General features: G+C 61.3%; 1 protein-coding gene across 5 annotated transcripts in view; it reads right to left on the bottom strand.

The window, feature by feature from the left end:
- The window catches only part of Adgrg1 (adhesion G protein-coupled receptor G1), a 38231-nt gene continuing 24711 nt past the window's right edge, over positions 1–13520 (bottom strand). For all 5 annotated transcript variants that reach the window (XM_027939048.3, XM_027939047.3, XM_027939050.3 and 2 more), the window contains exons 2-14: positions 11234–11319; positions 10045–10467; positions 9051–9183; positions 8475–8622; positions 7806–7937; positions 7396–7512; positions 7215–7260; positions 6886–6989; positions 5729–5844; positions 4542–4810; positions 3518–3626; positions 2512–2780; positions 1–1405 (exon numbers count right to left, since the gene is read on the bottom strand). In XM_027939048.3, coding sequence (XP_027794849.2) covers positions 1275–1405; positions 2512–2780; positions 3518–3626; positions 4542–4810; positions 5729–5844; positions 6886–6989; positions 7215–7260; positions 7396–7512; positions 7806–7937; positions 8475–8622; positions 9051–9183; positions 10045–10467; positions 11234–11288 — 2052 coding nt within the window. In that variant the 5' untranslated portion in view covers positions 11289–11319 and the 3' untranslated portion in view covers positions 1–1274. The remainder of the gene's footprint in view (positions 1406–2511; positions 2781–3517; positions 3627–4541; positions 4811–5728; positions 5845–6885; positions 6990–7214; positions 7261–7395; positions 7513–7805; positions 7938–8474; positions 8623–9050; positions 9184–10044; positions 10468–11233; positions 11320–13520) is intronic.

Here is a 13520-nt window from a genome sequence, read left to right as displayed (position 1 = left end):
TTTGTTAGACAATACGAACAGCGGATTTTTATTCTCTTCTTGACAATCTTCTGAAGGTTCCAAATTCTCTACAACAGACATACTTCTTTTAATATCAAAAGACACAAATTGCTACTTACAAAGAACATCCTCGAAAAGAACACCAAAGAACCCCTCCCCCATCCTTAAGAGTGAGATGTAGAAGGGACGCTGCCTCCTGCAGGGAGTCCTCCTGGATTCTCAGCTGCAGCTCTGGCCCCTGATCCGCACCTGGGCTCCGGTGGCTCCTCAGCTGTCAGCGTAGGCTTCACCTACCAGGCCAAGACTGTGCAGAGGGCGTGGCCAGATCCGGTCATCTGTGTCCCTACCATCCAGCCCAGGCTGGCAATGGACCAGCGTGGGTTTATAGGCAGAATTCACCATGACGGTGTGTCCCGGCCATTTGCAGGGATTTAAGGTGACTCCTTAGGAGGCATCAGGCTCAGGCCAGTGTCCCCAGAGCAGGACAGCCCAGCCTTCGGGGTGCTGGGATGGAAATTAGACGAGGCTCCTGTGTTCCATAGTTCTTGCCATAGGAGGGCAGGGCCGGCCCCTCTGGAGTGTGAGCAAGGGGGGAGGCAGCTCAGAGAGAGGCCCAGCTGGATGGATGGCCGGGCCAGGCAGTGGGTGGAGGGTTAGAAATATGTTGGCAGATGGGCAGAGCGACTGGGGGGCTGGTGTTGAGGCAGGACTGGGCTCAGGTGGGTGCCCTGCAGCTCACTCTGGAGAGGAGGCCTCTCCTCCAGTGCTCCGGCTCAACACTCTGCCTCAACCCACTGGCCCCCACCCTCAGGTTAAAAGGACAGGAGCTTCAGGGTGCCGCCATGGTGATCACCAGGGACCGAGTTGCTACCACCATGTTTTTGTCCTGGGTAGGGGCACAGGCTTAGGATGCCTGTGGCCTCCATGACCCAACGCCTGAGCCTGGGGCCTGCAGGTCCCACCCAACAATGAAGGCTGGGCCCTGGGGTGGGCAGGAAAGACAAGGCTTCAGCCCCAGTTCAGACAGCTGTGGGGACAGTCCCACAGCCTCCGTGGCAGTATGGTGAGCCCTTTGGAAGCTAGACCTGGGAGCCGAGTAGTCCCCAAGGCCAGATGGATGTCTGGTTGCGGTGGTGACAGTCCGTCCTCCAGGGTCCTCGGCCTTCTCTGGCCGGCCACTGGCTGTCAGAGGTGGTGCTCAGCCTGGGGGCCGTGGGCAGCGCGAGCAGAGGCCTCGTCTCTGCGTCCTCATGCCGGGCAGCAGGGCTGGAGGCCTAGATGCGGCTGGACGAGGTGCTGCCCGAGCTGATGGGCAGCCGGGCGCTGTCCGAGCTGCTCTTCAGAGGGGAAGGGCCGCCGCGAGCCTGCAGCCGCATGGACCAGTACCAGAGGAAGATGAGGAAGCCTGCGGGCAGGAAGCAGGGCAAGGCTCGAAGACAGGGCTCCGCTAGAGGACAGGGCTCGGCTGCTGGGGCAGCCCCACAGGCCCCTTGAGCCCCTCCCAGGGTCACCTCGACTCAGATCTACCCTTCGACTCAGAATTCTCTTGAGTCCCTTTCAATTTCACAGGCCAGAAAATGAAGACTCAAAACTTAGGAGTCTAGATGGTGTGGGGAGGGGAGAAGGAGGGTGCAGGAGGCGCCACGCCCCACACCACGCCCCACAGGCCTCGCCCCACCGGCCACGCCCTCAACGACCACACCCATCGACCACGCCCCAAACGGTCACGCCCCCAAATGGCCACGCCCTCACCGGCCACCTTCAGCCACACCCTCACTAGCCACACCCTCACTAGCCTCGCCCTCACTAGCCACGCCCTCACTAGCCACCTTCAGCCACGCCCCCTCGCTGTTCCAAATGCGCAGCCTCCTTCCAACCTCAGAACCTTTGTTCCTACCTCTCCCTCGGCCCAGAGCTCTCCTCCCCAGGCCAGGGCTCCTCAACCTCTATGTACACGCGAATCCCCTGGGCATCTTGTTAAATGCAGATGTGACCACCAGCTCTGGGTGGGCCGCATTCTGCGCGCGCGCACACACACACACACACACACACACACACACACACATATTCGAGCTCCCTGGTACGTGCTGTTGCTGGTCTGTGCCGCACACTCTAGATCTCTCCATGGCTGGACCTCTGTTGTCCTCAAATGTCCTCCCAGGCCACCCTTCCTAAAGCATCCCCGCCCCAGCCTGGCCGCTGTCCATGACATTGCCTGACTCTCTACTCTCTGAGGTGGTGGGGGGCTGCCTGTTCTCTGGCTCATGCTCAGCCTCCCCATCAGCACAGAGCAAGACCCTCCTCCTACGGGCTCACCACAGTGGCCGGGGCTCAGCACAGGGCCTGCGCATGTGAGGTGCCAATACAGCCTGGTCCACTGTGGCCCGGATGGGAAGACTGAGGCCCAGAGAAGGAGAGCCTTTAGCTTGCCCTGGGGCCTCCCTTCCCTCACCTACACTCCCGGTGTGGACAAGCCGCCTTGGGGGGGGACCAGATCCTCCCCAGACCTACCTTGGAAGGAGGTGACGATGCTGAAGAGGTAGAGGATGACGAGCTGGAAGGTGCCAGAGGCAAAGGAGAAGAAGACCAAGGCCCAGGGCAGGCCGAGGACCAGGCTGAGGCCCAGCAGCGTCAGCACGTGGGGCCACTTTTGATTATGTGGGCGCAGCCGCAGGATCTGCACCACCATGGTGCCCAGCATGGCCATGTTGAACAGAAACACCAGGCTGAAGAGGCCGAGGTTGGTGACGTAGCTGACCAGGGAGTCCCGGATCCAGCACCTGTGGCAAGGGCACAGGGCTCAGTGCCCAGCCAGCTGGACCAGCCAGCTGGTCACTGTTATGGCATGTGCTGCTTATTTTCTATTTACAACATTGGTGTGATTTTTTTAAACACACTGAAGTTGCCAAGTTAGACGATTTAAAGAAAGATATTGAGCCAGTCCTGATATGGATGGTAAAGGGGGGAGGCGGGAGCCACAGGCCATGGTGTAAGGGCTGATCATGTCAAAAACACGGAGCCAGGGGATTCTTCCTTCCTGGCCTGGAGGTCAGGAGCTCTCGCTTCCAATCTAGGGTCGGGAAGTCCTCGGGCAAGGCCACCAGGTGAGTGGAGGGGGCTGGGATCAGCCCCACTCATCTCCAGCTGGGAGCCTTTGAGCAGGGCACTGGCTCCGTGTGGGCCGGTCCCTCTCTGGACCTCTGTCTGTGTGGGAAGGCACAGCAACCCTGCCCAGCAGCCAGTGGGGGCCCCTCTGCCCAGCCCCACCCCCTCCATGGATGAGGCGGCTGAGGCTCACAGAAGGGCAGGGACCGTCGGATGGTCACCTGGTAAATTAATAGCAGATCTAGATTTTTATCTCCCTCCATGATCCTTAGCCCAGTGCTCCGGCCACCACTGAGCCAATCCCGCCAGTCACGGGAACCCAGGGTCTCCTGTCCAGCATGGAAGGCACCCAGGCTGCTCTCTGTCCCTGCAGCCAGGGTCCACCTTCCTGCCCCGCCACCCGGCCACTCACATGGAAGGGTAGATGACGCTCACTGGGGTCCTGTGCACAGCCAGGATGATAGGGCCGTAGTTGTTCACGTCCACCAGTGCCACCAACGTCACCAGGAAGATGGGGAAGCCTGAGGGCAGCAAGGCCTGGGGCTGCATCTCCACCTGCTGAGGCCACCTCCCCTGCCCTCCAGCGGGTCTAGGGGTGAGACCCCCTCCTCAAGCCTTTGCTCCCAGAGCCTGCCCAGCCCCATCTGAGGTCCCTGGGAGGAGGGACCACAGCTGTGTGCCAAGGTCTAGATGGTGCAGGGGAGGGGGAAGAATGACAGGACAGTAGTGGGGTGGAGGCCGGTGGTTCCGAAGGGCAGCAGAACTCTGGCCAGCAAAATCTGCACTGGCCTTGACCTTGTCCATTCCCCGACCTCTGCACACCTGGGTCTTAACACAGAACCAACTCAAGGACTTCATGTTACTGGAGACAGTGAATGAAGAGGTGGCCCATAAGGCCCCAGGAGGAGCAGCAAGGTGGGGTTAGGGACCATGCAATGGTGTAAGTCCCTGGGCTCTGAATCTGACATGACTGGTCTGAGCCATGGATGAAATGAGCTCTGGTCAAGAATAAAATTCCAAAGCCACAGAGGATCTGTTACCTGAGGTTCAGGGGGACCCATAGGCAAGGCCACTGTGGCCTGAGTGAATTAGGTGAGTGGCACAGGACCTGACTTCAGTCCACTCATCTCCTGGCTGGCTGCCCTTGAGCAGTGTGCAACCTGTCCATCCATACCTGGTGGCCCTTGTTGCAAATTCCCTTTTGAATGGAGTGAGTGGTGTGGAGAATTGGGAAGTGTTTCTTGGGGACAGGACTCACCACTTTATCTTCCTAAAGGGGACCTTGTTCTAGACCAGGTGAAGGACCCCTGCCGAGGGGCAGGGGAATGAAGCAGTAAGGAAAGTCAGGGAGAAAGGTGGAGAAGCTGAATCAGCTACCTGTGTTCTGCCCGAAGACAGTGGGAGCAAGGGTTCTGGGGCCAATGCCCCCCACTTACCCCAGCCCACGACACTCATCTTGAGCATGTAGCCAGGGACGTAGGTGCCGAAGACCTCGACCACCAGGCGGTAGAGGTTGTAGCCCTCGAGGCCCATCCAGGAGAGGCAGGCGAGGAGGGAGAAGTGCAGGAAGATGGCGCTGGCCCGGCAGCCGGCCTCGGAGCCCGTCAGCGCCACGGGCTCGCTGAGCAGGAAGCTCACGTCCAGCAGGAAGACGGCCAGCAGCAAGTTCATGTGCACCTTGACCGTGTAGTCCCGGGGCTTCTTCCTGCGGAGTCGGGGCCACCACAGTGAGCGCCTCCTCCGCTCACGCATGCGTTCCAGGCCATTCCCTGTCCCTGTGCACCTACTTTGTGCCTGGCGCCTACCTACTGTGTGCCAGACACCGTGTGCGTGTTTAGCAGCAGTCTTGGCAGGCAGTGAGGAGAACAGAGTGGCTGTGACAATGAGCCAGTCACTCCCCAAGTGGAAGAGGACACTGGGGAATCCAGGCCACTGTGCTCCGTGTCTGCCCTCTGTCCTCGCTGTGCCTCTGAGTGCCGGGGTGCGTCTGTCTGCAGATCAGTGTGTGACTACCCTGCTCCAGGGTCCCAAGTGGCCCCAGAAGTGCAGCACACGAGCCCCAGCGTCCCCAGCCTGGGTGTGTGGCCCTGCACTGTCCCCAACTCAGGACCCACCCTGGACCCATCCCTTCCTCCTGGGACTCCCAGTTGTACATCTGTGAAGCAGGAGGTGGGTCTCGCAGGTCGGGGTCAGGGTCACACTGGTGCAAAGCCTGGCACTAGTGAAACTGTCACCTCCTACCAGCCCTGTCCCTGAGCTGTTGGGTGCATTGGTGCTCAGCCAGGTGCTCTGCCCTCCAGCCCACCCGGCCTTCCCCAGGCCCATCAGCTGTCCCTCCTCGTCACCATCACGTGCTCGGCCCCCCAGGTGCACAACGTGGTCACAGACGTGCTGTGGCCTGTGCCACACAGTCATTCGTGCACACGTGTGCTCCCCGCACACACCTGTACAGACTCTCCCATTTTTAAATGGTGGCAATTAACTACACTGTGTAACGCAGTTATCCAAACACCCGGGGCGGGGATGAAATGTGGCCCCGGGGGTCAGCCCCCCTCCCCCAGCCACACACACACATGTGGGGACCGGGCGGGTGGGCCAGTCTCCCCGGCTGGGGGGCCCTCACCTGGAGCAGAGGTAGGCAGCGATGGTGAAGAGGCAGGCCAGGGCGGAGACCACGCAGCCCACGTAGGACAGGAGCGTCAGGTAGTTCCGGTGCTCAGCGCCCACCTCCGCGGAGACCTGGTCAGGGGACGGGGTGGGGCTCAGCGCCAGTGCGCACAGAGGGAACCCGGTGCTGGCCCCGTGTGAACTACAGGTGGGTCCCGACTCAAGGGCTCAATCTGGGATTGTCCCACTTTATCATGGTGTGAAAATGACCTGCACCAGCAGGGGACAAGCTAGGGACCCTTCCGGGGATGCTGGGCACGGCCTCACACGACAGCCGCCAGCCTCTGGCGCACTGTGCCTAAGCTGGAATGTTCTGTGGCCCGGCAGACTCAATGCGTTTGTTCTTTCCTTTTTGGCACCGGGGATTGAACTCAGGGACACTCAACCCCTGAGCCACATCCCCAGACTTTTTTATATTTTATTTAGAGACAGGGTCTCGCTGAGTTGCTTAGTGCCTCACTAAATTGCTGAAGCTCGCCTTGACCTTACGATCCTCCTGCCTCAGCCTCCGGAGTTGCTGGAATTCCAGGCGTGAGCCACTGCACCTGGCTCGGGACATTTTCAACTAACAGTTGGTTTATGGAGACATGTCTGCATCCTAAGTCAAGGGGTGTATACTCTGTGATTTTTCCATAATGTTTCTATAACATTCCATGTGAGGACTGGTTTGCTGCAAGGGAGTGAGCTTCCCACGCCCAGGGGATTCCAGGAGCAAGAACTTGAGAAAAATTCTTTGAGATCTTGGAAGTACTGAAGCCGGCCTCGGGGGCCTCCATGCTGGGCCTCAGCCTCCAGACAGGGACTCAGAAATACACTCCTGGCCCCAGCCCTGTAGGTTAGCAGTGAGAATCTACACTTTCATCACGTACCAATGTTTAGGACTAAAGAGCGCGGGCTTTACAGACCATCTCTTTTTAAAAACAGAATCAGCTTTGTGATCTTGGATAAGTTGCTTAGCCTCTCTGAATTTCAGTTTCCTTATCTATAAAATGGGACGATGACAAGAACTGCCTTGGAGTGTAGTAATGAGGACTAAACAGATTAATAAGCGACAAGTGCCGGGCAGGGGACAAGAATTCAGCCCGTGTTAGGGGTCAGGGGAGGGGCGCCCACCATCAGCACTGCGAAATAGGTGAGGTGGTTGCAGAGGCAGGATGTGTGCGTTTCCCTGCTGATGGTCTCGCACCCCGCGTTGCTCCAGCTCCCGGGGCTGCTCACTGAGGGGGGGGGGGACAGCATGAGGCTCCATCAGTGCCAGTCCCCCAGGACCCCACTGTCCCCACCCCCTCGCCCAGAGGCTGACTGCACCCTGATTCCAGGACTTTGCTCCATGCCCCCGGTCCCGCCCCCGGTCCCGCCCCCGGTCCCGCCCCCGGTCCCGCCCCCGGTCCCGCCCCCGGTCCCGCCCCCGGTCCCGCCCCCAGACACCCCTCCACACTCACTCGTGGGGTCTTCCACCCAGAATACACACTGTAGGGTCACGTTCTTCTGTGGGGACAAGAAAGGAGGAGAGCGGGTCCCACTGCGGCCCGGCAGAGGGGGTCAGGCCGCGCCCACCCCAGCGGGAAGGCGAGGGGGACGCGCCACAGGGACCCTCGCTGCCGTGGGTTCGCGCACGCTCACCGGCTGCGGCTGGTGCTGGAAGGTGAGCACCACGGGCTCCGGGAGGTTGGCGACTTTGGTGTCCTGCACCACGATGCCCAGGACCTTCTCACCCAGAACCTGGCTGGCATTTTTATCCTGATAGACGGGGAGGGAGAAGAGATCAGGGCTGAGAAGAGAGGCTGGACGTCCCCCGGCCTCTGGAGACTGGCATCTATCCCAGCCCTGAGTGCCTCGCGGGTAGTCATTCACACCGTAGTGAGAACAACCACACTTCAGCCTCTCGCAGGCTGTGCTACATCTAATTTTGGACTTGACAGGGAGAAGCTCTGGCTCCTGGAGGTGGGGGCCGACAGCATGCTCTTCCCAACACTCTGTCAGACAGAAGCCCATCCTGGGGGGCGGGGGGGGGGCGGGAGGACGCGGGGTACCTGGAACAGGGCCTGGCTGCTGAAGTCCACCAGCAAGAGTCTCTTCTCGGCCTCCCCTCTCCGGCCTTTGCCCTGCTGGAGGAGGGCGCGGGGCAGCAGCACCGAGTACTCCCGGACCTGGCTCTGCTCCTCCTGCGGACACAGTCCCCAGGGCTCAGCCCACCGTGGACCCTGACCTGCCTGCGGCGCACCCAAGCCCCTCCTCCACACTGCGCTCTGAGCAGCCTCCTCTGGAGGGTCAGGCTGGACCAAGGACAGTCCTTCCAGCCGGCTATGGCTGGGGAGCCCGTGGTCAGACCCAGGGGCGCGAGGCCTGGGAAGTCCGAACAGGTTTGCTGTCTGGGCCCTCAGACACCAGCCCAGCCTGTAGCATCCTGGAGTGGTGGCCGCGAGGGAGGGGGTGACCCACTAACAGACGCCCTCACAGGGGCCTCAGGACACAGGGTGGAGAGCAGACCCTGCCCTTGCCACTGTGACTCAGCACTGTGACAGCCATTGACCCCAGGGTCGCCCTGGGCCTGGAATCTGCCCGAGAGGCCCCAGGGAGTGGCCCCAGGGAGTGGCGGGGGTCCTGCCCTGCAGGGACAGGTCCTGGCCTGCGCTTCCACTGCCCGCCCAGCTCAGCACGCACCTGCCTCCGGCCCGCCCTGCCGCTGACCCTGGCCTCACCTCCTGCCGGGAGTGGATGTGCAGGTCCTGGAGGCTGGCGCTGGGCTGCAGCTTCCACACGGTGGCGTTGACCAGGTCCTCCTCGAAGGACACGGAGTCCCCGGGAAAGCTCACGGCGGCCAGCTTGGACTCCAGGCTCTGCAGCTGCCTGGCCGGGAGGAGGGGTGTGGGTGACACACGGAGGGACCCCGGCGGCAGGGAGACGCAGGCACAAAGGGGGGACTGGGGCAGGGGCGGGGATGAGGAGGGAGGGGACAGGAGGACAGGCAGACCGCAGGTGTGGGGGGGACCGGCCTGGAGGGCGGGGGACAGTCTCGGAGCCACTGCCTGTGGCTCCACCGCGGGCCAAGGCTGTGCCTTCCTGGTGGGGAGTGGCCTGGGTCCCTGCCCTGGGCTGGCTGTGACACTTGTCTTCACTGGCCTTGGGGCTTGGCCTGGGGCCACACGTCAGCTCCAGAGAAGAGTCCAGCCCAGGAGGCTCCGGCCTCCCCGGCAGGTCTCCCTGCCAGCTCCGGTCTGCCCACCTCTGCCCACCTCTGCCCGCCTCTGCCCGCCTCGCGCCCAGAGCACACTCACTGGCTGGCGAGGGTGGACGAGGGCCTCCTCGGGGACTTCACGGGCTGCCTCAGGAGCCGGCTGAGCATCCCCAGGTCCCTCTTCAGGTCACACATGTCCCAGGAGGCGTTGGGCAAGGCCTTCTCGGTGGGCTCTGGGGGAGGAACGGACGGAGGCCCTGAGGCTGGGGCCGAGGTGCCCGTCCCCGACCCTCAGTCCTCAGGAGACTCTCCGAAAGGAAGTGAGTGGGCCCCCAGGCCACCCAAGGATGAGGCCAGCCACGGGCCGTCTTCTAGGACCCTCCAGCAGCAGGGGGGACCCTGCCGGCCAGGCCTCAGCGGGAGGGATGTGGGGCGGGTGAGGTGGTTCTGGGGACTCTGCCCCACCAGCCTCCGGGCCCCACCAGCCTCCCTGACTCCAGGCCCCCTACTCTGGGCAGCCTGCGCCTGAGGGTTGTAGGACCAGACGGGACCACTGGGGTGGGCAGATGGAGACAGTGGCCTGTGCCCTGTGCCACGAGGCAGGCAGGCCCTGGGGGTCTGAGCTTTTCCATTTATAACCCAGAGAGCCTGGCTATGGGCCGATATGAAAACTCCAGCTAAACCCTCTGCGGCCCCAAGCCCAGGCGCCTGCTCCTCAGGACACATGGAGAGAGGCCACCTGGGGGCATCCCTAGCCCTGCCTGCCACGCTGCAGGGCACCGGGCCAGGCCCACCCGACCACCTGGGACCTTCTCTGGCCCCGACCTGCTGACACATCGAGGGGCTGTGTCCCCTGTCCTGGGGACCCCTACCCCCAACAGCAGCTGCCTGAGAGGAGCAGCAGCAAGAAAACCCAGACCCCCGGAAGCCTAGCGCCCTCTGCCACGCGCTTTCCACGCCCTTGGGAGGCGGCAGGCACATGGCACCTGCCACACTACCCTCACCCCTGCCTGAGGCTCACACTGAGTCTCGCTCCTCCCCTCCTCAGGCGCCCTCTATGGCTCCCCAGTGCCTGTGGCCTGAGGCTGTCTTACTGTGGAAGGAGAAGGTGAAGCCGGTGGCACCCGGCAGGCTGCTGTTCTGGGGGCTCCACCAGGAGCTGACGGAGGTGGCGAGCAGCAGGGGCCCCTGGCCCCGACCTTCCTTTTGGTGCTGGAAGCAGAGGAGGTCTGAGGCCCGGTCACTCAGCAGGAAGTCGTTTTTGCCATAGCGAAGGTGGAATCTGCCCGTGTGGCGGGTCCAGTAGAGGCAGAAGTGGTAGAGGCCCCTGGGCTCGGGGAAGGCCCGGGAAGCCTCGGGGACCTCGGGAAAGGGGGCGTGGATGGTGAGGGCGTCCTCGGAGTTCCTGATGGAGATGTGCAGCTCCGGCGTCTGCAGGTACTGGAGCCTGCTCCGCTGCGTCTGGTTCCGCTGGCCACAGAAGCGGAAGTCTTCCCGGGGGCCACCACCATGGGCACCTGGGAAGGCAGAGGCTGCAGCAGGGACCCATGGCAGAGACTAGCCAGGGGACATGGGAGGGGACAGGACCTGGGCTGAGAACATGTGAGCCCAGAGCCGGTGACACCCACGTGTTCCTAGGGCCTAGAGAGCAAAGGGTCTACAAAAATGTGTGGGTCCCTGGCTTCAGCTAGGCGCAGTGGTGCACGCCTGTCATCCCAGGTACTCGGGAGGCGGAGGCAGGAGGATCACAAGTTCAAGACCAGCATGGGCCACTAAGTGAGACCCTGTTTCCAAATGAAAGGATATAAAGGGATGGGATGTGGCTCAGCGGTAAGGCCTTCCTAAATTCAACCCTAATACCACATTAAAAAAAAAAAAAAATCTGGCTTCAAAAAGAGAAAACTGAAAATAAATAATAATTCCAAAGGCAAAAAAAAAAAAGAATTTTAATGGCAATAAAGTATCTCATGAGGACACTGTTACTATGTCCTGTTGTGCAGGCTGTATACTGTCCAACAATATTTGCTGCCAAGGTGAGCAGAGCATCTCTGAGGACGAGGCCAGGTACAGAGGTTGCTAAAACCCAGTTCATGATCCCCATCCCAAGGAGCTGTGTGCTTGTGGGGTTGCATTTGCCAGAAGAAGGAGGTGACCATTTCTTTTCTCCAAAGCACCATTCCAAGCCAAGTGGACCCCCAGACCCATACTGCCCAAAGGGGCTGGCATGTGCGGCTCCTGCCTTGCATGGCCCTGATAGCCCCAGGGCCCCTGGGGAAGGCCTACCTTTAGCCAGGAAGAGCAGACTCAGGAGGAATATCGGCACCGGGGCAGCCATCATCCTCCCCGGAAGTCACCCGGGAAGTCACCACCTGCAAGAGACCCTGAGTGTTGGCTGGGAGCCGGGACCAGGGCTGCCGGGGCTGCCCTGCGGAGGGCCGGCTGGGCAGGCGGGAGGAAGCGGCCTGAGGCGGCTGTGGCCAGAGGCTGAGCCTCCAGGGCCCTGCTCGCCCACTCGCTGCGGGAGCCCGATGAGGCTCATGCAGTGGCTGAGGACAGACCCTCCGGGCCCAGGAGCCGCGGGGTAATCGTGGGGGTGTTCCACCTGCAGCCGTCTGCGCCTTGCCCCTGCCAGGCCTGGAGGAGACCTTGAAAAACGGGGCTCTCGGAGGTCTCCCACAGCGACCGCACGGCGGCCCCGATCGTCCCTGGACCTAGCGCAGAGGACGCCTCCTCCAGGAAGCCCTTCTCCTTTGGTCAGTCCCAGCCTCCTGCGGTTCCCACCGCTGGCCAGAGCCCTCTCTCAGCTTCCCCTGGGCAGGGAAGGGTGGTCAGCCTCTTCTCGGTCACCCAGGGAGCCCCTGGTCCGTCTCTGAGGACGAGGCCAGGTGCAGAGGTTGCCTGGAGAGGTGAACGCTGCGCCCACATAGAAGGATCAGCGCCTCCACGGCGCCCCCTACAGGGGCTCAGGGGAAGGGCGTCTCCCACCATGACCAGCAGGGGGCGCTGCGGCCGGCCCTGGGCCGCTGGAGAGCAGAGGGACCAGCGAGTCTTCACCAGAAACCAGACCCAGCTCTGCCCCTTCCCGCCCCAGGGCTGAATGGGCACCTCTGACCACCCACAGCTGCTCTTGGCTGACTCCTGCTACCTTCCAGCCCCCTGCCCACCCCTGCCCCTGCAGGAATCCTCCCGCGGTTCTGGGTCGGCACCGCTGTTGGGTGAACAGTTGGGACTTAAATGACTTGCGCAGGAATGCTCCAGGCTGGGGGCTTTTCTTGCCTGGTCAGGACCATCGTGACTGGTGCCCATACAGACAAATGCCGGTGGCTTGGCCTTCTGACCACCAGCTGGCCCAGCGACCACACTGCCGGCCGACAGCCGTCCTCGTCCTGTGGGGAGCCGTGTGTGACCACAGCAACACATGCAGTCATCTGCCACAGAGAGGCCGGGCCACCCAGAGGCATGCGAGGAGGCTGAGTTTGGAAGAAATCAGGAGGGCTTCCCGGAAGAGGCAGCTTGGGCCTGAGGTTTGAGGGCAGCACAGCAGCATGAGGGGACCTAGAAGGATCTCATGTCCTCCCGGACCAACCCTCCCTACGCCACTGTGGCCCTGATGTAAGGTCCCCTGTGTCCCAGCCCGAGGGATAAACCTGACTTCGGGGCCTCATGGCTGCAGTCACATTGCAGATGGATTTGTCACCTTGCCCTGGTGGCATCACATGGCCATTTGAGAAAAAGGACGTGAGAGTATTTTAGGGAAGGGCTGCTGTTTCCTGGGCTGTGATTTTAGGGCTTCGCTCTGTCCTCTGTAAGCCTTCAGGTTCCTCAGACCAGCGGAAGGAAACCCAGCATCCGGGGACAGGACAGATCCCTCCCAGACCACCTCCTTCCTTCTGTCTGACACCCCCCTCTAACCTCAGGCCAAATGTCACTTCTTCTAGGCAACCTCCTCCCAGCATCCCCTGCGACGTTCATCCACCGTGAACTTGAAGTTTACAGATCACTTTGAGAATTGGCTCTAAATTCTCCATTTGATGATGGTTGTATCTGAGGCCCAGAGAGAGCCAGTGATTTCTTGAGGTCACACAGCAAGCTAGGGTGGAGCTGACTAGAATTCACATGTATCTCTCGGACCCACTGACCTTCAAAGTGAGTCGCGATTGTCCAGAGACAAGAAAGACCCCAGGAGAGGGCAGAACCATTTGCATCAGCCCCCCTGAACTGGCCCCTGAGAGCAAAAGAGGCAGGCCGGGAGTGAGGTCCCTGTCACTGAAGGATTCAAACACACACAAGGGCAGGTTGTTCCTGACACTTCATGGCTCATTCCATTCCACTCTGGTTATTTGAGTAACCACTCCCAAGAGGACAGCTCTGCTCCCATCAACACTTCAGGTTTGACAAAGAGGGGCCCCTGGACTCCTTCAACCCACCCGAGTGGAATGGACTCTGGAGCCCGACTACCTGAGTTCCAGTCTCAGCCCTGCACTTATGGCTGTGTGTGCTTGGACTGGTTACTCACTGTCTCTGGGCTCATTCTCCTCACCTGTATTGAGGAATAAAAATGAAGCCTACC

This window comes from Marmota flaviventris, chromosome 18 (assembly GCF_047511675.1).
Source record: "Marmota flaviventris isolate mMarFla1 chromosome 18, mMarFla1.hap1, whole genome shotgun sequence".
Classification (NCBI taxonomy): Eukaryota; Metazoa; Chordata; class Mammalia; order Rodentia; family Sciuridae; genus Marmota; species Marmota flaviventris.
The sequence above is the reverse complement of the archived record's forward strand: the minus strand, read 5'-3'. Positions and strand labels throughout refer to the sequence as shown.